The sequence below is a fragment of the Amblyraja radiata genome, chromosome 10, assembly GCF_010909765.2.
Source record: "Amblyraja radiata isolate CabotCenter1 chromosome 10, sAmbRad1.1.pri, whole genome shotgun sequence".
Taxonomy (NCBI): domain Eukaryota; kingdom Metazoa; phylum Chordata; class Chondrichthyes; order Rajiformes; family Rajidae; genus Amblyraja; species Amblyraja radiata.
Window position 1 is genome coordinate 8,462,617 of NC_045965.1, and position 25,825 is coordinate 8,488,441.

Consider the following 25,825-nt stretch of genomic DNA (forward strand, 5'->3'; position numbering starts at 1 on the left):
GGTATGGGTGTATTTTTGATCGGAATTTTACTAGCACTAAACATTATTCCCTTTATCCTGTAGCTGTACACTGTGGACGGCTCAATTGGAATCATGTATATTAATCACTTCTTCTTGTTATCGAGTCACACACAAGATTAGACGTTGTTCAGCCAGAGCTGAACACACTTCTCAACATCTGCATACAATGGTGTATGTCTTGTCGCTTCTTGTGCGTGGTGGTGGAAAGATTGGTGGAAACTGGGCTGCGACGTGAATGCTCTTTCCTTGACCCCAGTTTTATCACTGACTGGGTAGCACTCAACAAAAAGTTTTGCATTGTACCATGGTACTCGTGACAATAAACTAAACTAAAACTAAACTGATATTTTAAAACTTTGTCATGACTTTAGGATATGTCCCCAGTGCTTAACAGTGGAAGAATTACTATTTGTTTTGCTTTGCATTACATTAATGTTGGTTTATCTTTGTTATTTTTTGCCACATCTCTCAGCCATGAAACTGAGTTGTTCCTGCAGCATCAGAATAATTGTATGTGAAGCCCTTCGAGATGTTCCAGTGTGTGATCTAATTCCTTGGCGATGTGACATTGATTTGTAACTTCAGCGCTTGTTGGCATGGACGGAGCAGAGTGCTCTGCTTTCCGTGTCGGTAAAGCAGAAAGTGAAACTCTGGACAATTCTTCAGAGCTTAGAATTTCTTTGGAAGAATTAGAATTTCTTTACTTGTCATTCAAAACAAGTTTGAACGAAATTCCGTTACCATGCAGTCATAACAATAAAAAAGGAACAAAACACACAATTAACACAATTTAACACAAACATCCATCACAGTGACTCCTTCAGGCACCTCCTCACTGTGATGGAAGGTAAAAAAAGTATTCTCTCTTCCTTGCTTCTTATCCCGCGGTCAAGCAGTCAAACTGCTGTGTCAGGGCGATCGAGGCCCGATGTTGAAGCCCCCGCCAGGCGATGGAGGAACCCGCGGCCGATTTTAAGCCGCGCCGGGCGATGAAAGGGCCTGCGAACGGGCCAATTAAAGCCTTATGATTCGGGGCGGACGAAGCTGCTGTTGCTGGTGCTCCCGAAAATTGGTCGCCAACCAGGGACCTGCAAGCTCCCGATGTCACAGTCCACAGGGCCCGTGGCCAAAGCCTCCGAAGTCAGGTCGCAGCTGCAGTGCCGCCACAGCCTCCGAAGTCAGCCAGCTCTGCGATGATAAGTCCACAGGCTCTGCGACCGGAGCCCTCAAGGTCGAATCCAGTTGGAGGCCGCCAGCCTCTCTATGTTAGGCCACAGCGCGGACGGAGATACGACTCAGAAAAAGATTGCATATCCGTTCAAGGAAAATATTTAAAAAGTTTCCCCCACCCCTCCCACATAATACACAACTAAAAATAGACTAAAACATACATCTAACATTATTGATAAAACAAAGAAGAAAAAAAAAGACTGACAGACTGCAGGCGAGCCGCAGCCACAAGGCACCACCACCGGAAATGAGGAGACTTGGCAGTATATAAAAATATGAGAGGCTTAAATAGGGTAGAGATTCAGAACCTTTTTCCCCAAGTAAATATCCAACACAAGAGGGCACAACTTTAAGGTGAAGGGGGGGGGAAGGAGGGGAAGTTTTTTTTTACGCAGAGAGTGCTGGGGGCCTGGAACACACTGCCAGGGGGTGGTGATGGAATCAAATACAATAATGGCATTGAAGGGGCTTTTAGATAGGCACATGGAAGGGAAGTGCAGAGAATGGGGGGATGTGGATCAAGTAGAGGCAGATAACATCAGATTAACTTGGCATCATGGTTAACACAAACATTGTGGGCCGAAGGGCCCTTTAGTGCTGTAGTGTTCTATGTACTCTGCTTGTGTGTCAAAAACATACACATTTTCATTGTTGAACATCCATATGCATTTGCATTTATTTAACTTTATAGAAAAATCCATCTATATTTTTACTAGTAGACATAACTTTGATAGAATATTCAATAGTATTAGAAGATACGGCTGTTTACAGGACACTTGCACTTTACAGGAGATCACGAGGTTTTTGGGGTGGAGAGGGGTGATAGCGGTATAAAGGGGAGGGTAGTGTCTTGTGTTCTGTGTCTTGTGTCTACTGTTTGTGGGTAAGTGTGTCTGTTTAGTGTTCAGCCATGAGCGAGTGGCGGTGCGGGCTCGACGGACCTGGTGGTCTACTCTCGCACCTACTTTCTATGTTTCTATGTTTCTATTACAGTTTGGTGCCTATCCTACACCACATTTATGGGCATTGAAATAAAAGTGAGATTGGTGCAATTAACTAAGTCTATTAAACTGTCAACAGCAGCCGTTATAGTTCTTGGGTTGATAGAAGTGGTCAAAGTTTATTTGCAGTCTTTTAGGCTTTGTTCAGAGTTATTCTAGCACCAGTTTTGAAAGTGATGCACTTCCCCAGAGCTATCCTCCACTGACATAAGTCAATCGTCTCTGTGTATCAATGATTCCATTCCAGGAGATAAAAAGGACTGGCGTCAAATTACCACAATGGGTCACGTCTTTACATCGAGGACTTCAACATAGCCACTTTCTTAGCCTAGCGTCCTAATGTAGAGTCTATGGAATGGCTGACGAAGGGTCTCGTCCTGAAACATCACCTATTCCTTTTCTCCAGAGATTTTGTCTGACCCGCTAAGTTAGTCCAGCTTTTGTGTCTATCTTCGGTTTAAACCAGTTCCTTCCTACACACTTCGTGTACGGGATGGCATTGGCACTGAATGTGTGCATCGCATGCACCATGAGAACAATATGTTCTGTATGCAGACATGAGTGACACATGTGTAGAAATGCAGATGGTGGTTTATACGCGAAGATGGACACAAAGTGCTGGAGTAACCCAGCGGGTCAGTCAGCATGTCTGGAGAAATAAGGATGGGTGACGTTTCGGGTCGGGAACCTTGTTCAGATTGGAGTGACATGTGTTCTTTTCTATCGAGAGCCTTAACTGTGTCTGATGCCTCTCTTGGTAGATTTTTGATCAATCCATGCATGAGCCAAAACTTGATCCGATTTGGTCACAGAGTGCCTGTATAAGCATAATCCACACAAACACTTGGCTGTGTACTCAACGTACTGGAGTGGGAGTTTGAAAACTAAGGATTTTATTCTCTTCTATCAGGGAAATATCCTTTGATTGGAAAACGTGTTTGGGAAGCCAGGCCCAGCAAGTGGAGCCTTCGATGTTGTTCGTTACAAGATCACCTTCACCTCTCCTGAGCTGAGGCTTATTAGTTCATAAGTTCTAGGAGCAGAATTAGGCCATTCAGCCCATCAAGTCAACTCCGCCATTCAATCATGGCTGATCTATCTTTCCCTCCTAACCCTATTCTCCTGCCTTCTCCCAATAACCCTTGACACCCATACTAATCAAGAATCTGTCAATCCCCGACTTAAAAATATCCATTGATTCACCACCCTCTGACTAAAGAAATTCCTTCTTATCTCCTTTCTAAAGGTACATCCTTTGATCCTGAGGGTATGGCCTCTGGTCCTAGGCTCTCCCACTAGTGGTAGCATCCTCTCCACATCCACTCCTTCCAGACCATTCAGTATTCGGTACGTTGCAATGAGGTCTCCGCCCCTCATCCTTCTAAACCCCAGCGAGTACAGGCCCAGTGCCTTCAAACGCTCATGGTACGATTGCCACAAAGATGACCATTCACGGGAGATTGAACCATCTGCGCCTTTGTCGTTAATGCACACTGACAGAATAACACTCGCTTCAGCTACAGGTGTTGAGAGGTTTGTCACACAATGCAGAATGTAATCTCTTTCAAAGAATAAATCATGACAAAGTACTAAGGTTTGGACTAATCGTGCAAATGTACTGAGGCAAACTCGTTTCTTTCCTATATACGTAAATAATTGCAATGCTTAATCTAATTTATGGTGCTGGCAAAGAGGACAGTTTTTTAAATGGATTATTTGACAACAGATTGCTGTTGTGGGAGTTACAGAATCAGAGACTTACACATCACACAAAGATATGTGTTTATACCCTGACAAAATAACTCTGCAGCAGTGATATGAAAGACTGATTAATGCCTTTGCATCATGGTGCAGTGTGAGGAAGTGTTCACACTGTTTGTTTAGACCTGGCCGTAATTTTGGTCAGTAATACGTTTGCGTGGAAAGTTATATGATAAATATGTATGTGTTGGAACTTTTCCCACATCTATATTGTTCATTGGAGAAGAGCAGCTTGCATATTGCTGTGTGCTGCATTTGCAGTTTATGGAAACTGTTTTCCATTGTATGCAACTTAATGTTAATTTCTTGTTGGTAACAGGACATTTTCATTTTACAGTTCGGTGCACATGCTTTCACCGACAGTCCCGTGTTTATTTGGGGAAATAAATTTCCCTTGCATATGGTCGGAGTTTGCACCGACACTTGAAATATAGTCTCCCTCACTGCTGCCTCTAATGACCTACAGGATGTCTTGGGGCCCGTGCGTTCAAAGCCACAGTATGTGTCTGGCCTCGTAAAGTAACACCGTATTTTATTTCACAGAGTTGAGCGCCCACGTATAAATATTGAAGGTCAAGGTTGGTTTGAGGGAAAAGTGCACCAGACAATCGATATAGATTGTTAAATACATATTGTAATCCACAACAACTTTTCCCCGCTGCCAGATGCAAAATAACGTCCTCATTCCAGAGACCCTTTGGGATTTCACTTTAGACTTTAGAGACAAAGCACGGAAACAGGCCTTTCGGCCCACCGTGTCCGTGCCGACCCCTACACAAGCACTATCCTACACACGTGGGACAATTCACAATTTACAGAAGCTAATTAACCTACAAACCTGCTCGTCTTTGGAATGTGGGTGGACACCGGAGAAAACCCACACGGTCACAGGGAGAACATACAAACTCCGTACAGACAGCACCCGTAGTCATGATCGAACCCGGATCTCTGGCGCTGTAAGGTAGCAACTCTACCGCTGCACCACTGTGCCAACCTGCAGTTGGATTTTGGAAATTGCCCACCAAATCAGAACTATTTTTAGTGCAAAAGCTTCTATCTGTGCCCAGCTTCTATCTTTAAATCTACGGCGCATTTTATTTTGTGTTTATATGTGTGATTTTAAAGAAAAAAGCCAAGCGCCTGGGGTTATTGTTATATTGGCTAGAGGTTGCTACCAGTGGGGAATTGTAGAAACAAGGAACTGCAGGCGCTGGTTAACAGCAAAAAGACACAAAGTACTGGAGTAACTCAGTAAGTCAGGCAGTATCTCTGGAGAGCATGGATAGGTGACATTTTGAGTCAAGACCCTTCTAATTTTGGATCAGAAGAAGGGTCCTGACCAGAAATATAACCTATCCATCCATGTTCTCCGGAGATGCTGCCTGACCCACTGAGTTACTCCAGCTCTTTGAGTCTTTTGTAACTAGTGTGGACCTGCCTTGTTGGCCACTATCCTTTGAGATCGGCTCAGACTTGGTTCTTCCAGAACCGGCCACGTTGGTGCATGGCTAAGGCCAGCCCGATTCACCACGGTGGACCCCTGCACACCAAAAGGAGCTTGGTATCGTGCCGTGTTGGGGTGTGGAAGCGATGGATAACATCCTGCAGAACAGAACAAACCTGACACAAAATCAGAGTGTTCTGGAAGCAGCGAGCAGGCCAAGCAACATTGTTGGAGTCATAGAGTCATCCCGCGTGTAGACAGGCTCTTCGGCCCAACTTGCCCGTGTTTACCAACATGCCCCATCTATACTAGTCCCACCTGCCCGTGTTTGGCCCATATCCCTCTAAATATGTGCTAACCACATCCCTGGCCACCTATCCTTTAAATATTGTTACAGTACCTGCCTCAACTACCTCCACAGTGTTGAAAAGGTTGTCCCTCAGATTCCAATTACATTTCTTCCCTCTCATCAGAAACATATGCCCTCCACATCTAGATTCCCCAACTCTGGGTAAAAGACTGTACATTTACTCTATCTATTCCCCTTATAGACTCTGTGTATGCTCCCTATCCATTCCCTTGAAGGTAGATAAAAATGCTGGAGAAACTCAGCGGGTGAGGCAGCATCTATGGAGCGAAGGAATAGGTGACGTTTCGGGTCGTGACCCTTCATCAGTCCGAAGAAGTGTCTCGACCTGAAACGTCACCTATTCCTTGGCTAATAGATGCTGCCTCCCGCTGAGTTTCTCCAGCATTTTTGTCTATCTTCGATTTTTCCAGCATCTGCAGTTCTTTCTTAAACTATCCGTTCCCTCAGTCTGAAGAAGGGACTCGAACCAAAACGTCACCTATTCCTTTTCTCCAGAGATGCTGTCTGACCCGCTGAGTTACTCCAGCTTTTTGTGCCTGTCTTCGATCTAAATCACCATCTGTAGTTCCATCCTACACACCCCTCATAGACTGTCCACACACCCTCTCCATTCCCCTCATTCCCCAATACACCCTCTCCATTCCCGTCATGGACAGCCCATACACCTTCTCCATTCCCCTCAGGAGCAGTTAGAGAGTCCAGGGCCACCTCTTCCCTCGGTATTCCTGTATTTCCTGCTGCTTGCAGTACGGAATGTGGGAGCTCTGTGTGCCAGCGAGTTCCTGGTAACTATCAGCAATCTCCATGTGGGGCAGTTGACGATTCCAGGCAGCGGCTCGATGTGTTCAGCATCACCGCTCTCTTCAACCCTCTCTCTAACACCACCCCGCCCGCCACACGCTCATTTACTCCTGCCATCAGGAAGAAAATATAGGAGCCTGAAAACTGTAATGTCCAGGTTCAGCAGCAACTTCTTCCTGACAGCCTTCAGGCTGTTAAACACTACAACCTCCAAATAACTCTGAACTAGGGAGTCTGTTAACATTACAAAATGTTAAATGGTCAGCTCGACATAGACTACAAGACCTACACCAAACCCAAACCAATTAGGAGCAGACGAGGGCATTCGATCCAATTTGTGATCCCAGCTACAAAGACAGATGTATACAGCAATTCGTTCTTCCCCCGCACAATTAAAGCATGGAATAATCTCCACCCAACTATAGTTACCCAACCAGATGCAACTAAATTTAAAGTAGCTCTTTCTTCCCAATAATCCTTTCTGGCTTAAGCCCTCCCTTCACCACCTCCAGTTTAAATTCCATTTGGAATATTTTGGAGGACCAAGAAACCAAGAACCAAGTCTGTCAGTCTGAAGAAGGGTTTCAGCCTGAAACGTTGCCTATTTCCTTCGCTCTATAGATGCTGCTGCACCCGCTGAGTTTCTCCAGCATTTTTGTCTACCTTCGATTTTCCAGCATCTGCAGTTCCTTCTTAAATGCATAGATAGGGGGCACTGGTTTTGTTTTTTTTCACTATTATTCTGTGTTTGTTTGTGATATACACACATGTGTATATATACTGCATACACATACACACGTACATGTGTGTGTGAGTATGTATATACACACACATATAATATTAATATGTATATGTATATATTGAATTTTTTCTTCTTCTATTATATTGTGTTTTACATATTGTGTTGTGCTGCTGCAAGTAAGAATGTCATTGTTCTGCTTGGGACACATGACAATAAAACACTCTTTAAGACGACATGCTTGATGTTTCTGCACTAACAGAGCAGCCCACAAACACACAATGGAACTTTGTTATGTTTATGTGTATCGGGCTAAAAATTCATACTTTGGTAATTAAATCAACTTTGCTCAGAAATGAAACAACAAACCGTTCTTTGTTTTAACGATATACTTGAAACAACTTGAATGGAAGTTGCTAATAACGATAAAAAAAGTTGTGCTGTGATTAGAAATTTTGGGAATCCTGCTCAGTAATGTTCGGGAATATTGCTTCAGTATTTGCCTGAAAAGTTGAAATGGCTCCTGTTTTAATATTAATGTTCTCTGACTGTGCTCGCCTTTAATCCCTCACAGTTGATTAATACTGTCTGTCAATTATTTACAGACCCCGTGCTTGCCTGGAAATTCCCAGAGGACTTCAGAGACCAGGTTTGAACATGATTAACTTTTTCATAATGTAATAGTTTTTTTTCCAGGTAGCTCTGACAAGGCAGAGATGAATGAAGTCACTGGGCGGATCGCTCAGATGTAACCTCAAGCAATTACAACACATAGGGCGGTGGCGCAGCGGTAGAGTTGCTGCCTTGCAGCACCAGAGACCCAGCTTCGATCTTGACTATGGGTGCTGTCTGTGCGGAGTTTGTTCGTTCTCCCCGTGACCGAGTGGGTTGTCTCTAAAATCTTCGGTTTCCTCCCACACTCCAAAGACGTACAGGTTTGTAGGTAAATTGGCTTGGTATAAATGTAGATTGCAAATTGTCCCGGGTGTGTGTAGGATACTGTTAATGTGCGGGGATCGCTGGTCGGTGCAGGACTCAGTGGGCTGAAGGGTCTGTTTCCGCGCCGTATAACTAAGCTAAACCTACAGCAATGTTTTCAAGAAAGCTCCAATGTCTTGCTGGATTAATGATAGGGGCCTTGGTTTAATATTGATTTCATTACTTTATGCTACGGTTTTTTCTCACGTGCCTTAATTTTTTTCCAAGCATCCTTGCATCCACTTAGTCATAATTTTAGTAGATGGACAAGTAAAGGAAATCCTAATGGACATTATGCCAATTGAAATTCCCATTGAAATACTTTTATTCAATGCAAAACTTAAAATGGTGATCACATCAGGCTGGTTCTACTGACTGGTGACATCGGGATAGAAATGGAAAGAGATCCCCCAGCCTCTACTTCTACTTTAGAGATTCAGCGGGAAACAGGCTGCTCAGCCCACCGAGTCCACGCCAATCGGCGCTCACCCCGTATAGCACTATCCTACACACTGGGGATAATTTAACAATTCTTACCAAAGCCAAGTAACCTGCAATCCTGTACGTCTTTGGCGTGTGGAGGGAAACCGAAGTACATGGAGAAAACCTATGGGGTCACAGGGAGAACGTACAAACTCCATATAGAAGCACCCTTGGTCAGGATCGAAACTGGGTCTCTGGCTCTGCAAGGCAGCAACTCTACCGCTGCGCCACTGTGCCGCCCAAAGGACCTCGTGAGCCTGACCCACCATTTGGTTACATCGCAAGCCAATCCAGTGCTTTATATTGTAGACATGAAGGTCCCGGTACGCATATAACAGCTACCCGCTGCCACAAGCAATCTGGTCTTGAACTTTCTAGAGGCACCGCAATGCCTTACCACCACAAAGAAAGCACTGAGTGAATCAATGCCTTTACTCCATCTCATCTTCATCCCTCTGAATAACCCCATCCAACTAAAAGATATCCCAGAGTGAGGCCACACGCAAACTGGAGGACCAGCACCTCCTATTCCACTTTGGCAGTTTCCAACCCAATGGTGTGAACATTGAATTAGAAACATAGAAACATAGAAAATAGGTGCAGGAGTAGGCCATTCGGCCCTTCGAGCCTGCACCGCCATTCAATATGATCATGGCTGATCATCCAACTCAGTATCCTGTACCTGCCTTCTCTCCATACCCCCTGCTCCCTTTAGCCACAAGGGCCACATCTAACACCCTCTTAAATATAGCCAATGAACTGGCCTCAACTACCTTCTGCGGCAGAGAATTCCAGAGATTCACCACTCTCTGTGTGAAAAAAGTTTTCCTCATCTCGGTCCTAAAGGATTTCCCCCTTATCCTTAGACTGTGACCCCTTGTTCTGGACTTCCCCAACATCGGGAACAATCTTCCTGCATCTAGCCTGTCCAACCCCTTAAGAATTTTGTAAGTTTCTATTAGTTCCCCCCTCAATCTTCTAAATTCTAGCGAGTACAAACCGAGTCTATCCAGTCTTTCTTCATATGAAAGTCCTGACATCCCAGGAATCAGTCTGGTGAACCTTCTCTGTACTCCCTCTATGGCAAATTCTAATTCTCCTCTATGGCAAATTCTAATTCTCCAATATTAGCTGACTAACTAACCTCAAAACCCCAGCCCCCCCCCCCCCCCCCCCCCCTCTCTCCACTCACACCCCCTTCCTCCCACCCCCTTCTTCCCTGCGCATCACCTGGACACACACCCATTAACCCCCTCCCCCTTCCCATCACTGATAGAAACATAGAAAATAGGTGCAGGAGTAGGCCATTCGGCCCTTCAAGCCTGCACCACCATTCAATATGATCATGGCTGATCATCCAACTCCGTATCCTGTACCTGCTTTCTCTCCATACCCCCTGATCCCTTTAGCCACAAGGGCCACATCTAACTCCCTCTTAAATATAGCCAATGAACTGGCCTCAACTACATTCCTTTACGATTCACGATTCACATTTCTATCCTTATCTCACACCTTTTGTCTTTTCATGGAACAACACGATGAGCTGGAGTAACTCAGCGGGTCAGCAGTATCCCTGGAGAACATGGATCGGGTGACGTTTCAGGTCGAGACCCTTCTTCAGACTGATTATCATTTCACCTCTGGCCTATGTCCAACCATCTGCCCATCAAAAGCCGCCCTCATCTATATCCACCTATTACTCGCCCCACTCACCTATGTCCTGCCCCCTCCCCCCCCCCCCCCCAACACAATCAGTCTGAAGCAGGGTCCCAACCTGAAACATCACTTTTCCACGTTCTCCAGAGGTGCTGCCTGACCCATTGAGTTACTCCAACACTTGGTGCTTTTTCCATAAAAAACCCATCTCAGCTTTGACATTTCCGATTGACTTAACTTCGGGATACTGCTTGACAACCTGTGGAAAAGCTCCCTCAATGTAGTTGTGGTTCTGTGCAGGGTCAACTTTGTTGTACTCGTATCTGATCCAATTACATGTGCTTTGTAACTTTGTCAGTGCTGTAGGTGTCTACTATTTGTATACATTGTGTATGCAAGCAAGGAATCTCACTGTGCCTAGTCACATGTGACAGTAAAGTATTCCTATTCCTTCCTCATCCTACATTCATGATATTCATTTGTGGTGGTGTCTTGGTGCTAGGAACCAAGATGATGTTGTGGCTCTGGAGTTGTATATATCCTGCACTTCTTTCATCAAAGAGATTTGAGAACCCAATAGATTTTTTAATGCAATCTATAAGATTCATGGTCATCACCATTGATTTATTTTTTTCAACCTGCGCTATTTGATTAAATAACTGAGAATTTTCCAGCGGCGGTGATGGATTTTGAACGTGCTCCTCGATCTCTGGTGCCAAACTTTCCTGGGCACCCAAGAGGTTTTAACAACATAGCGAAGAAGAGAAAAGAGAAAACATAACGAAAGTTGCACTTGTTCGGCATTCAACAAATAAAGGGAAAGTTGCATGGTTAAAAGCCTGAAGTCCATTTCATATCAATGCAGATCTGACCCCAAATTTCACTGTACCAATTGGTGCATGTGACAATAAATGTCTCTTGAATCTTTCTCTTGATATAACCACCGTTTTACTCTACGATGCTGAGTATTTTGGAGAATAGAACTATTTTAAAATCTTGAAGTTCAATTCGGTTTCACCTACAAACCTGCATTTCTTTGGCGTATGGGAGGGAACCGGAGCACCCGACGAAATCCCACGCGGCCACGGGAAGAATGTACAAACTCAGCACCCATAGTCGGGATCGAACCCAAGTCTCTGCCGCTGTAAGGCAGCAACTCTACCACTACGCCACTGTGCTGCCCAAAATGCTGGTTAGTATGCAAAAGGACACAAAGTGCTGGAGTAACTCAGCAGGTCAGGCAGCATCTCTAGACAACATGGATAGGTGACGTTTCGGTTTGGGACCCTTCTTTCCCACCATAACATTGTGCTAATGTCCATGCTCTCCATAATCATGTAAGCACCACAAATGAGTCTAAGGAAGGGTTCTGACCCAAAACGTCACCTATTCGTGTTGCCCAGAGATGCTGAATTACTCCCGCACTTTCTGTATTTTTTTGTAAACCAGCCTCTGCAGTTCCATGTTTCTACATCACATAGCAAAATAGTTTCCTTATAATGTAACAAAGATGAAACGTGAATGGTTAATGAAGCTGAACTGTAGACTAAAGCTTTTGATGAACAAGACTCTGTTCTTATTATTTAAAAAAATAAATCTGTAATTGGTATTTCTGCAAAGTAAATTACAAAACGTGCTATATTCATCGTTATCCACATCTCATAGATCCTCTGGCTCACTCTGCTTGTCAGGTTATTTTTGACAAATGTTTTTGAAAACAACATTCCCTACATCAGATTTTCACAAAGCATTTTACAGCTAATTCTTGTCTTTTGAAGAGTAATCACTAATGAGCTTACGTAGATAGAGTGAGGTGAGATACTTTGAGGACACTGAGCACTGCACCCCATCTCTCTCCCCCTCTCTCTCCCCCTCTCTCTCCCCCCCTCTCTCCCCGTGTCTCTCTCTCTCTCTCCCCGTGTCTCTCTCTCCCCGTCTGTCTCTCTCTCTCTCTCCTGTCTCTCTCTCCCCATCTCTCTCTCCCCGTCTCTCTCTCCCCGTCTCTCTCTCTCTCTCTCTCCCCGTCTCTCTCTCCCCATCTCTCTCTCCCCGTCTCTCTCTCCCCGTCTCTCTCCCCCTCTCTCTCCCCCCCTCTCTCCCCCCTCTCTCTCTCTCCCTCTCTCTCTCTCCCCGTCTCTCTCTCCCCCTCTCTCCCCGCCTCTCTCTCCCCATCTCTCTCCCCGTCTCTCTCCCCCTCTCTCTCCCCGTCTCTCTCCCCGTCTCTCTCTCCCCGTCTCTCTCCCCCTCTCTCTCCCCGTGTCTCTCTCTCTCTCCCCGTCACTCTCTCCCCGCCTCTCTCTCCCCCGAGAACAGTCCTGAACTACTATCTACCTCATTGGAGACCCTCGGACTACCTTTGATCGGACTTCACTGGCTTTAACGTACAAAATGTTATTCACATCATTCCCTTTCATCAGGAATCTATACACTGTGAATGGCTCGATTGTAATCATGTATAGTCTTTCCGCTGACTGGTTAGCACGCAACAAAAGCTTGTCACTGTATCTCGGTCCATGTGGCAATAAACTAAACTAACTCTGCATCTCTCTTTGCTTCTTGATCTCTCTATCTCACTGTCCCTGCCTCTCCTTCTCAATTTCTCTATAGAAAACAGTAATGTGATAGATATAGGATAAGTGATTGAAAGTTTACGACAGATTAGCAATGATGCATTTTGGGCATGATGTTTGGGCATCCTTCCCCCCTTGCCCATCCATCTGTACCCCTCTCTACCATCTTTACCCATGCCCCTCTCTCTCACCCTGCCCACTTGCCCCTCGCCCCCCTCACCTCTCTCACCCCGTCCCCTTGCCCCTCTCTCCCCCCTCACCTCTCTCACCCATCCTCCCCCTCGCCCCTCTATTCACTTGCTTTGTCGTAAGCATTTTCGTCGCGGCATTCACAAGGTGGTTTTATGTACATCTACAGAGATTGGACTTGGCATTGATTGGGATACACTGTGAAGTTTCCCAGCTACTTAGCAGAGAGTTGAAAGTCCGAGCTGCTGCTGTGGTGCAACGGTTTGTAATTGGGAAAGAGACCTGTATGATTCTAAATTGTAAGGTGGGGCATCTCTTAGGTTTGACTGTCTCTTGGAATCAAAACATCATCTCACCAGCTCCTCCCTTTGCGGTCTGGATTTTGTGTTTAATTTAGTGTAGAGATACACCGTGGAAACAGGCGCTTCGGCCCACCGCGTTCACGCTGACCAGCGATCCCCGCACACTAACACTATCCTACGCACACTGGAGACACCAAGCCAATTAACCTACAAACCTGCAGGTCTTCAGAATGTGGGAGGAAACCGGAGCACCCGGAGAAAACCCACGCGGTCACAGGGAGAACGTACAAACTCCGTACAGACAGCCCCAGTGGTCAGGATCCAACCCTGGTCTCTGGCGCTGTGAGGCAGCAACTCTACCGCTGCACCACCGTCCCGCCCTGTGCTTTTGAACTCAGCCCGTTGTGGCCTTGTGTATGTGTGAGCTCAAATCTCTGAGTTTCAGTGTACATCAAGTGAAAATCTCGATATCCTAGACAACAACAATCAACAATCAGTTTTATTCGTCACATTGCACATAAAGTGCAAGTGAAATGACTTGTTGCCTTACAGCGCCAGAGACCCGGATTCCCGTGTAGGATAGTGTGTGGGGCGCTAGCCAGTCGGTGCGGACTTGGTAGTCTGAAGGGCCAGTTTCCGCACTTTGTCTCTAAACTAAACTAAATGAAACTGTAGAGCTGGAGTTTGAAGAAGAGGCCCGACATGAAATATCTTCTGTCCATTCCATGCGGATTCCCTCCTGACCCGCTGAGTTTGTCCAGCACTTTGTGGCTTTTGCTGGAAGACGTCCGAGAGTCGAGCAGCATCTGTGGAGGCAGAAACTCCATCCATATCCTTCACGGATGATGCTTGACCTGCTGAGTTCCTCCAGCAATTTATTTTTACCTCCCGATTCCAGAACCGATGGTCTCTTGTGTTTCCAGGGATGTTCTTAAAGGCTCAAAGATGCTTTAATTGGCACATGTGCAGTCGTACAGTAAAATTATTTTCTTACACACAGTCCAGTAGAGTATTGCCATACCCAAGCACATCTGCCCACACGGTTAGCAGAGTGGGCAGAAATAGTCCACTGAACCCGCATGCAAGAGGCGCCAGGTTTTGGTGCCATTTTCACAGTGCTCTCGGTGTAATGAGCATTGCCCGATCCAAGCAAGTGTATGATACGGTCCTTGTAATAAGTTCAGAAATTCTAGGAGCAGAATTAGGCCATTCGTCCCATCAAGTCTACTCCGCCATTCAATCATGGCTGATCAATCTTTTCCCTCTCAATCCCATTCTCCTGCCTTCTCTCCATAACCACTGACACCCGTACTAATCAAGAATCTGTCAATCTCCGATTTTGGACAAAGACTGAGCATTTTTAAAATTATCTCTCCTATTTTTCCCCTCATTGGGTGTAATTCTCTTGAACGTGAATAGATCGAGTCTTCCGCCTAGAGTATGGGAATCAAGAAGCAGAGGACAGAGGTTTAAGGTGAGGGCGCAAGATTTAAAGGAATATGAGAGGAATAGGCAGGATTAGTGCACAGTCTTTTACCCAGAGTAGGGGAATCGAGAACCAGAGGGCAGAGGACTTTATGTGCAATGTGACGAATAAAACAGTATTGTATTGTATTGTATTGTATTGTATAGATTAAAAGCCCTGTCCCACGGTGCAAGTTCATTCCAAGAGCTCTCCTGAGTTTAAAAAAAATCAAACTCGTGGTAAGCACGGAGAATGAACGTAGCGGGTACGTCGGAGCTCGGGGACGTCCCTTAGCGGTAACGGCAGGTACTCAGGAAGACTCGCTAACAGTAGATAAGCACGGGAAGACGCGTGAAGATTTTTCAACATGATGAAAAATGTCCACGAGAGCCCCGAGTACCGACGAGCGGCCATTACCGTAAATCTCCAAGTTCGAATCGGGGCAAACTCGGGAGAGCTCTTGGAATGAACTCGCACCATGGGACTGGGGTTTTAAGGTGAGTGGGGCAAGATTTAACAGTCTATGATTGGAATAAATAGGATGAATGCAAAGAGTGTATGAGAGGAATAGAATTCAAACAATTTATTTATATTACCTGCTAGGCTTTGTCTTCCCCCCCCTACTCCCCCTCTTCCAGCTCCCCCCCCCCCCCCACCTCTCCTCAATCAGTCTGAAGAAGATATTGACCCGAAAGGTCACTTATCCATGTCCTCCAGAGATGCCGCTTGACCTGCTCAGTTACTCCAGTACTTTGTGTATTTATTTATGTATAAACTGGCACCTGCGGTTCCTTGTCCCCCCCCCCCCCACCCCTCCCCGATCCTTATTTGTACAGTGGTCCCGTTTGTAGGTTTTGCATCTCACTCGGGACATCGCCGTTGTTGACTGAGGATTAACGAGTAGAAAAAGAACTTGACGTCCCTTTTGTGCCTTAGTAAGTGTGAAAAGTGTTCCCTTTGCGGGGAGAGGAGCGGAGCATCAGTCAAAGGCTTTCGAGGTCCGAGCCCATCGAGATGGGGGGGAAGGGTTAACGGGAGGATGTGGAAAAACAGCTAAATAAATAAATGAAGGCATTCCTTGGATGAGATTACATTTTATGAGGATCTGTGTACAGATGGCTTGGCCTATACTACGGCAGCATAAAAGACCCATTCAGTTTGCTCATGATTAGGATTAAGTTTTTTTTTAATGTTTTTGTTGGGTTACTGCAATAGTCGAAGAATTCTAAGTTAGCCAGCATATGGCAGCAGTAACCCTCTGCACCGCCGTCTCTTTTGTTAGTCTCGTTATTGTTACAGCGCTTTAATGACAGTTGTAGGCCATGGTTTGGGGCAAAGGGGTTAGTCCACCCTAGGGAGGGGAAGGAGCAGCAGAATTGTGGATTATGGAAATATGAATTGATTGAATAAGAATGCTGCCTCGGTAGAATGGGATTCAAAGGTAACAGACTGGGAGCTGGCTGCATCTTTGGAATATGATGTGAAAATGACTGGTATAATACTGTGAAGTCTTGGCCATTCACAGCTGCTGTCAATGGGAGCAAGAGCATATATTTAGCTCATCAGTAAAAAAAAGGCTTAAAGGAACGGAACGAGTAGACAGATGGAAGTGAATTTATTCCCTTTAGTCTTTTTTTGCAGCTACTATAGTATGTACATGTTTGATTTTTTCATAGCTGCATTGATTCAGATGTTTCCAGCACTGTTATTGTCTTAGTTATTAAATCTCATCAAATGTATAGGAGTAAATAATTGTGTTTCCCCGAACAGTTTGGTTATTTCAGCCTGTGTGTTTTTACCAAATGTTAATCAACAATTTTGATTTGCATATTTTTACTGAAGGTAGATTCAAGACACAATGTGCAAGGTTTGCACAAATAGAAATTATTTGGTTGATTTTTTTTTTTCAAGCATTTCAATTGATTTCAAACTTGGATTGTTTTCTGCGGAACACCAGCTTTTTTAATTGCAATATAAATGCTATCCTAAAGTTACCTTTTTCGAGGGTGTTGCCAGGACTCGAGGGCCTGAGCTACTGGCAGGACACGGAGGGTGTAAAATTATGAGGGGAAAAGATAGGGTAAATAGATTAGCGCGGCTTGATGGCGTAGCGGTAGAGTTGCTGCCTTACAACATCAGAGACCCAGGTTCGATCCTGACTATGGGTGCTTGTCGGTACGGAGTTTGAACGTTCTCCCCGTGACCTGTGTGGGTTTTCTCCGAGATCTTCGGTTTCCTCCCACGCTCCAAAGACGTACAGGTTTTTAGGTTAAATGGCTTGATATAAGTGTAAATTGTCCCTAGTGTGTGTAGGATAGTGTTAGTGTTGGGGATCGCTGGGCGGTGCGGACTCAGTTAGCCGAAGGGCCTGTTTCCGCGCTGTATCTCTAGACTAAACTGAACTAAATAAAAGGTACAGAGTCTTTTACCGAGGATAGGGGAATCAAGAACCAGAAGACATAGATTTAAGGCGAGGGAAGGGGGAAAGATTTAAAGGGAACCTTACTGGCAACTTTTTCACGCAGAGGGTGGTGGGTTTATGGAATGAGCTGACAGAGGAGGTAGTTGAGCTAGGTACTATAACATAATTTAAAAGATATTTGGACAGGTGCATGGATATGGAGGGTTTAGAGGGATACGGGCTAAACGTGGGCAGGTAGTACTGGTTTAGATGAGGCATCCTGGGCAAATTGAGCCGAAGGGCCTGTTTCTGTGCTGTATTATTCTAGGTAGTATCATAACAACAACAACAAAATATGCAGACCAATTGGGTGAATCCCTCTCTGGAACCCTTTAGATGGTAGGCGCATGTAATCGGGCAGAAAAGAATCTCCTGTCACCATCCAGCCCATTTTTGACCTGGCACAGGTTTAGGTTCATGATGATAGACACAAAATGCTGGAGTAACTCAGCGGGACAAGCAGCAACTCTGGAGAGAAGGAATGGGTGACGTTTCGGGTCGAGACTCTTCTTCAGACTTTAGGTTCATGATAATGATCCAAGTTCTGTTCTGGTGCCACTATTTAATGCTGCCTTCATGATCATTTTAAAGCTTGAGTGTGTGTGGAGACACAACACAACTGAGTGGTACATAGACACATTTTATCTCTGTTTGCTTTGTTGTTGCCTTCTCCCACTTAACAATGATCTATTCTACATTTTCCTTGATCTCCATTCCCTTTGTCCCATTTCACACCTTACACATCCTTATCTATGTATTCCCCTTCTCCCCTGACATAAGTCTGAAGAAAGGTCTCGACCCGGAACGCCACCCATTTCTTCTCTCCAGAGATGCTGCCTGTCCCGTTGAGTTACTCCAGCATATTGTGTCTATCTTTGGTACAGAGACACCGCAGATGCTGGAATCTTGAGTAAAATGCAAAGTGCTGTGGGAACATAGCGGGTCAGGCAGCATCTGTGGAGGGAATGGACAGGCGACGTTTTGGGTCGGGACCCTTCTTCAAACTGATTGGAGGTGGGGGGGGGGGGTGGCGAAAGTTGGAAAAGAGCAGTGGGGACGAAACTGGAGCGTGATAGAGGCTGTGAGAAGGGTCTTGACCCGAAACCTATGCCTTTTCTTCAGAGATGCTGTCTGACTCGCTGAGGTCCTCCAGCATTTTGTGTCTATCCTGGAGAGTGATAGGTGGATACAAGTGAGGGGGATAGGCACACAATGCTGGAGTAACTCATGGGGACGGGCAGCATCTCTGGATAGAAGGAATGGGTGACATTTCGGGTCGAGACCCTTCTTTAGATTGAGAGTCAGGGGAGATGGAGATCCAGAGATAAGGAAGAGTAAGGTGTGAAAATCATAGGAGATGTCAAGGAAAATGTAGAATAGATCATTGTTAGCTCGGAGAAGGTGACAACGAAGCATGCAGAGATAAAATGTAATCAGGGGGACAGTCAGACTGTTTGGAGAACCAGGAAGGGGGAGGGATGGAGAGAGCAGGAAAGCAAGGGTTTACTTGAAGTTAGAGAAATCATTATTCAAACCGCTGGGGTGTAAGCTGCCCAAGCGGAATATGAGGTGCTATTCCTGGCACTGGACCTCACTGTGACAGTGGAGGAGGCCCAGGACGGAAAGGTCAGTGTGGGAATGGGAGGGGGAGTTAAAGTGTTTAGCAACCGGGAGGTCAGGTGGGTTCCTTCCTACACATGCAAGTGCGGGGAGTTTGATCGGAAGATGGGTGGTGCAAGTGACAAAGGCGAGTGGTGAAAAGGCGACAAAAGGGTGTCGGATAAGGAGAGAGAAGGAGTGAGATGGAAAGCCAGTGGGAAGGATGTGGGTGTAAGGGCAGGGGGGATAGGAATGAGGGGGATAAAAGGGAAATGAGGGACTAGGGGATGGGGGATGAGCATACGGTGGGGTGACTGCAGTGGTGGGAGATGATGGGAGAAATGTGTAATTCCATGGACCATTCATAGTATCATTTAAGCTCTACCGACTTAATATCTCAGAGAAAGTTTTGCAAAAGCCCTCCCCATTCCCCTTTGGTGAGCAAGGCGAATCTGCAGGATATTTTCTTCTACCTCAGTACTGTTGGATTATTCACCACCCTGTGTGCTGCCCACTCTGTGTGCTTCATGCCAACAAGGAATGCCGTTGCACTGTGGTGTATATTACAATAAGCAGGACTTTACTTCAGGCTTAGGAGATACAGGTCCTTCGACTCACCAAATCCACACCGACCAGCGAGCACTATCCTACACACTATGGACAATTTACAATTTTACTGAAGCCAATTAACCTGCAGACCTGCACGTCTTTGGAGTGTGGGAGGAAACCGGAGCACCCGGAGAAAACCCAGGTGGTGAATGTACAAACCCAGTATGGACAGCACCCGTAGTCAGGATTGAACCCGGGACCCTGGCGCTCTAAGGCAGCAACTCTACCGTTGCCACCCCTAATTTGATCTGAATCTACTGTGAATTTGAATCTAGGTGGTCCAACTTTGCTCTTCAAGAAGCTGCTGTGCACGGCGTAAGGGTTTATCTCTAAAGCATTCACTTTGATTACGCTTTCCCTGCTGCAGGAATCAATAAAAGTGAGAGGGGTTTTTTTTCCTGGAGAATTTGTACGAGATATTGCCCAGTGGTCTGGGTGCTTCCGCAGTCATGTGAACTTTTAGCTTAAAGCGTTAATTCAAGATTTCTTTACGTTGTTTAAAGAAAAATAACAGCATGAGATGAATGAAACTCTTGCCAGCCAAACCACCTGCGGCATCTAGCCAGCACCTGCAAATTGCTTAGAAGCTGCTGGATTCTCAAAGGACAGCACTTCACAGTGTGCACTTTTAGACACACAGAGAGATGGAAATTACTGTAATCATATCTAACGTTGCCACGTGCACTACTAAAACTGTTACCTTTGAGTGGAGTCAGTTTGGAATTAGTGCTATCCCTTCCCCCCCCCCACACCAAGGAATTCACAACATTAAAGATGTTTAGATCTCTAAAGGCTCTGGCTCTTACATTGGGAGTAGTATTTGAGTTGTACTGAGTGTGTTATCAAAGTGGCTGGAATCAAATGCTGCAACTTGGTTGTCTTGCCCGTTCTGTATCAGAATTAAACCAGGGGTGGGACATTGTTTTGAACATGAACATCCACAAGCTTTAAGCGGCACTGTGGTGTCATTCAATGTCCATCAGCAGAACACAGTGGCTGTGTGATATCCCACCAACTGCAGTTTCTCAACTGGGCTTCCTCAACTCCTCCTCCCTATCACCAAGGAGGACGAAAGTCCCTGGACCTTGGAAGCCCATGATCTGCAGCTTCTCCTCCGACCCTTCTGACTTGCAAATATATCCGTGCTCCTCCATTTGTAAATAGAGCCCAGCATGGGGAGGTTATTTAGGTCAGAAGCTCCTCAGCATTTTAAGAAGTATTCACCGCCACTTTCCCAATGAGTAATAAATGCTGACCAGAGCCAGAAAAGTGAATGAATAAGTATTATTCCCCTCGAAGTTTAGATTATTTCAGAGATACAGTGTGGAAACAGGCCCTTCAGCCCACCTAGTCCGCACCTACCAGTGATCACCCCGTACATTAGTTCTATCCTACACGCAATTTACAGAGGGTCAATTAACCTACAAACTTGCACGTCTTTGAGATGTGGGAGGAAACCGGAGCACCCGGAGGAAACACAGTTGGTCACAGGGAGAACGTGCAAACACCACACATGCAGACAGTGCCCACGGGGTGAGGATCGAACCTTGGTCTCTTGCGCTGTGAGGCAGCAGCTCTACCGCTGCGCCAGTGTGCCGCCGCTGCGGCAACGGATGTTACCGTTACACTAGTAACGGATGTTACTGCCCGCTGTGCCACTGGGGGCTAATCTCTCCTTGAATATTTCGCCACGGTGGTTAAAGCTTGGGCGTTGAGTTGTCATATTCTTGCTTTCAAATAATGCCCCCTCCCCCCACCGTAGCCATGGTGGATCGATTATGTTGGTATCGAGCCGTTGCCTTTAAATCCCCAGCAGATTCCATCGCAATCAATGATTGGAGTGAGTGAGCAGAGCGGTGCCTGGGGATTGACACGACAGGCTGAGAAATGTACACGGCTGGTCTTCTGCACGGTTCGCCTGGGTTGAAGGGGGTTTGGACCTTCCCTTAGGGCAGGTGTGTGGCTGGAGTCCCTCTGTTGGCAATTACACTGCTCTGGGATTCTCCCTGTAACGTCCACTGGGCTTTGGGCAGATGGACATCAATGGTCCCACAGAGCCACACGATCGATCGCATGCATGGCCTCCTTCTCTCCAGAGATGCTGCTGCCTGTCCCGCTGAGTTACTCCTGCATTTTGTGTCTGTCTTCGGTAAAATTACCCCACTGAAAATCTGCTAATTTGGTGCGTAGAAACACAGAACTGCAGATGCTGGTTTATACCACAGATAGACACAAGGTGCTGGAGTAACTCAGTGGGTCAGACAGCATCTCTGGAGGAAAAAAGATGGATGACGTTTTGGGTTGGGACCCTTCTTCAGACTTTGTGTCCATCTTAGCTATTTGGTGCGTGTTCCCTTTCAATCAAGGCGGGAGATTTATGAACAGCACCAAGTTTACTCCGTATTACAATTAAGACAGCGAAGAAGACAAGCCTGGGCCTGATCATTTTGCCACCCTTTGTGGAGATGTGGAGATGTGGAGGCGGCTCTCATTGATAAAACTCATGAATGATTTGCCTGGTTTGCTCTGGCTTGAGTTTAGAAAAGACAGCAAACGCCAGTAATAAACCAGCAATGACACAATTTCTTACATAACGTGTAAAATGCTGACGTGGTTTCACATGTACCAGGACTGCACGGTGGCGCAGCGGGTAGAGCTGCTGGTTCTCAGCACCAGCAACCCGTGTTCGATCCCGACCTCGGTTGCTGTCTGTCTACGCGGAGTTTGCAGTTCTCCCTGTGACCATGTGGGTTTCCTCCGGGTGCTCCGGTTTCCTCCCACAACCCAAAGGCGTGCGGCTTTGTAGGTTAATTGACATCTGTAAAGATAAATTGCCCCCTGAGGTGCTGTTAAAGGATGAGAAAATGGAATACCATAGTAAGAATGTGAACGGATGATTGACGGTTGGCGTGGGCTCAGTGGGCCGAAGGACCTGTTTCCATGCTATATCTCCAAACTAAAACTGAAATTATGTCTTCCACATTTACAAATATGCAACGCTGAGAATTTTATTATTTTTAATAGTGTGATCTGAAGTCTTTACCTGACTAACTTTTGCTCAACTCTTGCATTGGTGAAAGAGTTGACCAAATTGAATTCAAAGTTAAATGTAGGATTATCTGCATCGTATAATGATAATGTGGGATTTGGTGTTTACTTTAGTTTAGTTTAGAGATACAATGTGGGAACAGGCCATACAGTCCACTAAATACATGCCGACCAGCGATCACCCGTACACTAGTTCTATCCTACACACTAGGGACAATTTACAGAAGCCAATTAACCTACAAACCTGCACGTCTTTGGAATGTGGAAGGAAACCAGAGCACCCAGAGAAAACCCATGCGGACACAGGGAGAACATACAAACTCTGTTTAGACAGCATCCATAATCTCTGGTGTTGTAAAAGCCCCTGTCCCACTTAGGGGACCTAAACAGCAACCTCTGGTTACCTTGCCCGCCACCCAAGGTTTCCATGAGGTCACCGGAGGTTTTGGTCACTCTCCCTAATGGTCAAAAGTGGTTTCCGCGTGGTCGAGGATTCATCTAGGTTGCTGCTATTTTTTCATCATGATTAAAACCGGCCTCGACTAAAAATAAGTTGCCGTTTTTAAAATCGATAATTTTTTTGTCGCAGGTCTAGTCGAAGCCGGTTTTCTTCATAGGCGATGAAGGTTTTCAACATATGCGTGGGAGGTGGTAGGAGGTTGCAGGTCACCTCAACCTTGATTTTTTTTTTTTGGGTGGTGGGCAAGGTCACCAGAGGTTGCTGTTTAGGTCTCCTAGATGGGACAGGGGCTTAAGCCTTAAGGCAGCAACTCAACCGCTGTGCTGCCCTTTCTGAATGTTTCAACAAAGGAGGCCCCTGTGTTTTTTAGGAAAGAACCCCTTCTTGACATGCTCTGTGCAGTTTGCTTCTTCCGAGATGGATTGAGAATATGAAGATTTTAGACACTTTTCTTGAGCTGTTTAGATTTTGTAAAGCCCGTATCTGTGCATTATCTCAGTAGGGGGTTTAGGTTTTCAGCGCTTTGGGAAGAAAGATAGTTTTTGGCAAGGAAAGACAAGTAAAAACTCACCACGTCTTTTATAAACACAAGATAAAAGACATTTCGTCAACACCATTGACATATACATACTTGTGAGGATCTGTACAATAGAGCAGTTTGAAATGCAAGATAAAGTGTTAGAGTAACTCAGCAGGTCGGGCAGCATCTCTGGAGAACATGGATATGAGACGTTTCGGGTTGGGACCCTACTGTAGGGATTAGTGTAGATGGGGCATCTTGGTCAGCATTGGCAAGTTGGGCCGAAGGGCCTGTTTCCGTGACTCTATGACTATAATGATTTATGTGCTGTGTGTAATACATCAATGTAACCAAAGGTAGTTTGCCAACTGTATCTTAACCTTATTATTGCTTGCAAAAATGCTTTCATTTGTGCCATGAATCATTTTACTGGGCATTCTGCAACATGCATAAGTGAAGAATATTAGTGAACAGTGAAGATTAGTCATTCTTTGTGACCCCATTATTTGCTGAAAGTTGATACTTTGGAGAATATGTTTTATTTTTGGTTGGGCTGGCTAAATCTTTCTTCAGATTTCTGCAGCGTTACTCTTCCACAGAGTATAATGTTCTGTGCGGGACTCGGAATGGAAGAGGATCTCTTCATTTGCAGTAATCGTCAGTGAAACATCTCATGGGTCCAAGCATTCCTCCTGGGAGTAGTTGAGGGTTTGGTGCCCACTCAGGGTCTTGTAAGGGCTGCATGCTTTATAGCTCATGAGGGGCTATGGGTGGAGTGTTTGCGAGAGCCTTGTTTGTGGTGAATGTACTTGAACTTTGTTAGATTGGGAGGTCCTGGACTTGAGGCACATACATGTCCAAAACGTAATGTTGTGTGATCTAGGAAGAAAAAAGGTGATGGTGCCTTCTTGTTCTTCTGGCCTCCTCATGAACGGAAGGACGTAGAAGCTTTGGAGAGGGTACGTGGAGAGAGATTGCTGTCAAGTCGATGGATATTTTTCAGATGGAGATCGATAGATTCTTCATTAGTATGGATATCAGGGGTTATGGGGAGAAGGCAGGAGATTGAGGTTGATAGGGAAAGATAGATCAGCCATGATTGAATGTCGGAATAGACGATGGGTTGAATGGCCTAATTCTGCTCCTACGACTTATGCACATTTGAAAGTGGTACCAGTGTGGTTGGGGCATATTGGTCGGCATGGACGAGTTGAGCCGAAAGGCTTGTTTCCGTGTTGTGTGACTCTATGTCCCTCTCACTGTGGCCTTTCATGATTTAACAGTCATTTACAGATAATATTGTGTTCCATCTTATTTTCTTTTTACTCTCCAGGTCAAATCTTTTACACGCTTCAAAAGGTGAAAACTGCCATTATTCATGGTCCCTTCTTTTGGACATGGAGGGCTCTACTATTTGATTTTTGGGATTCTGTTTTAACATAATCCTATCTTAAAAAAATAGATGTGGATGAATTTATAGAGCTACAGGTGATGGCCTGACCGACTTTGCTCAGTCTCCAAAGGAAGTCGAGGCGTTGGTGTGCGATCTTGACAGTCGCTTCAATGTAGTTGGTCCACAACAGACTGTTTGGCAATGTTATCGCCAAAGAATGAGTTCCACTATGGTACCATTGATGCTGACTGGGGCATGCACCCCACCACCTTTCCTGAAGGCAACAACTATCTCCTTCATCTTGCTGACATCGAGGGAGAGGCTATTGTCCTGACACCATGTCACTAAGTTCTCTATCTCCTCCCTGTGCTCATAGTTTGTGATCTGGCCCACCACAGTGGTGTCATCTGCAATCTTGTAGATGGAGTTAGAGCCGAATTTGGCCGTTCAGTTGTGAGTGTACAGGGAAGATAGTCAGATTGAGAATGCATCCATGCGAGACACCGGTGTTGAGGATTATTCTGGAGGCAATGGGACTAGCTTGGGTGGGGTATCTTTTGTGGCTGTAAGATGTGTTTCCATGCTGTGTGACTCTATGACACTAATCCTAAGTGGTAAGTGTTTCAAATATAGTCAGGTATCTATTAAGTTGAGAGATCTTAAATGGTCTTGTAAATGGCGAATGATTAGTCTCCATAACATAGGCCTTATAAAATTCTATTATT

The 25,825-nt window shown here is 45.5% G+C and overlaps 1 protein-coding gene across 2 annotated transcripts in view; it reads left to right on the forward strand.

Moving 5' to 3' along the window:
* The window catches only part of dennd1b (DENN domain containing 1B), a 280,956-nt gene that overhangs the window by 91,990 nt on the left and 163,141 nt on the right, over positions 1-25,825 (forward strand). For both annotated transcript variants that reach the window (XM_033027984.1, XM_033027985.1), the window contains exon 3: positions 7,973-8,016. In XM_033027984.1, the coding sequence (XP_032883875.1) occupies positions 7,973-8,016 (44 nt within the window). The remainder of the gene's footprint in view (positions 1-7,972; positions 8,017-25,825) is intronic.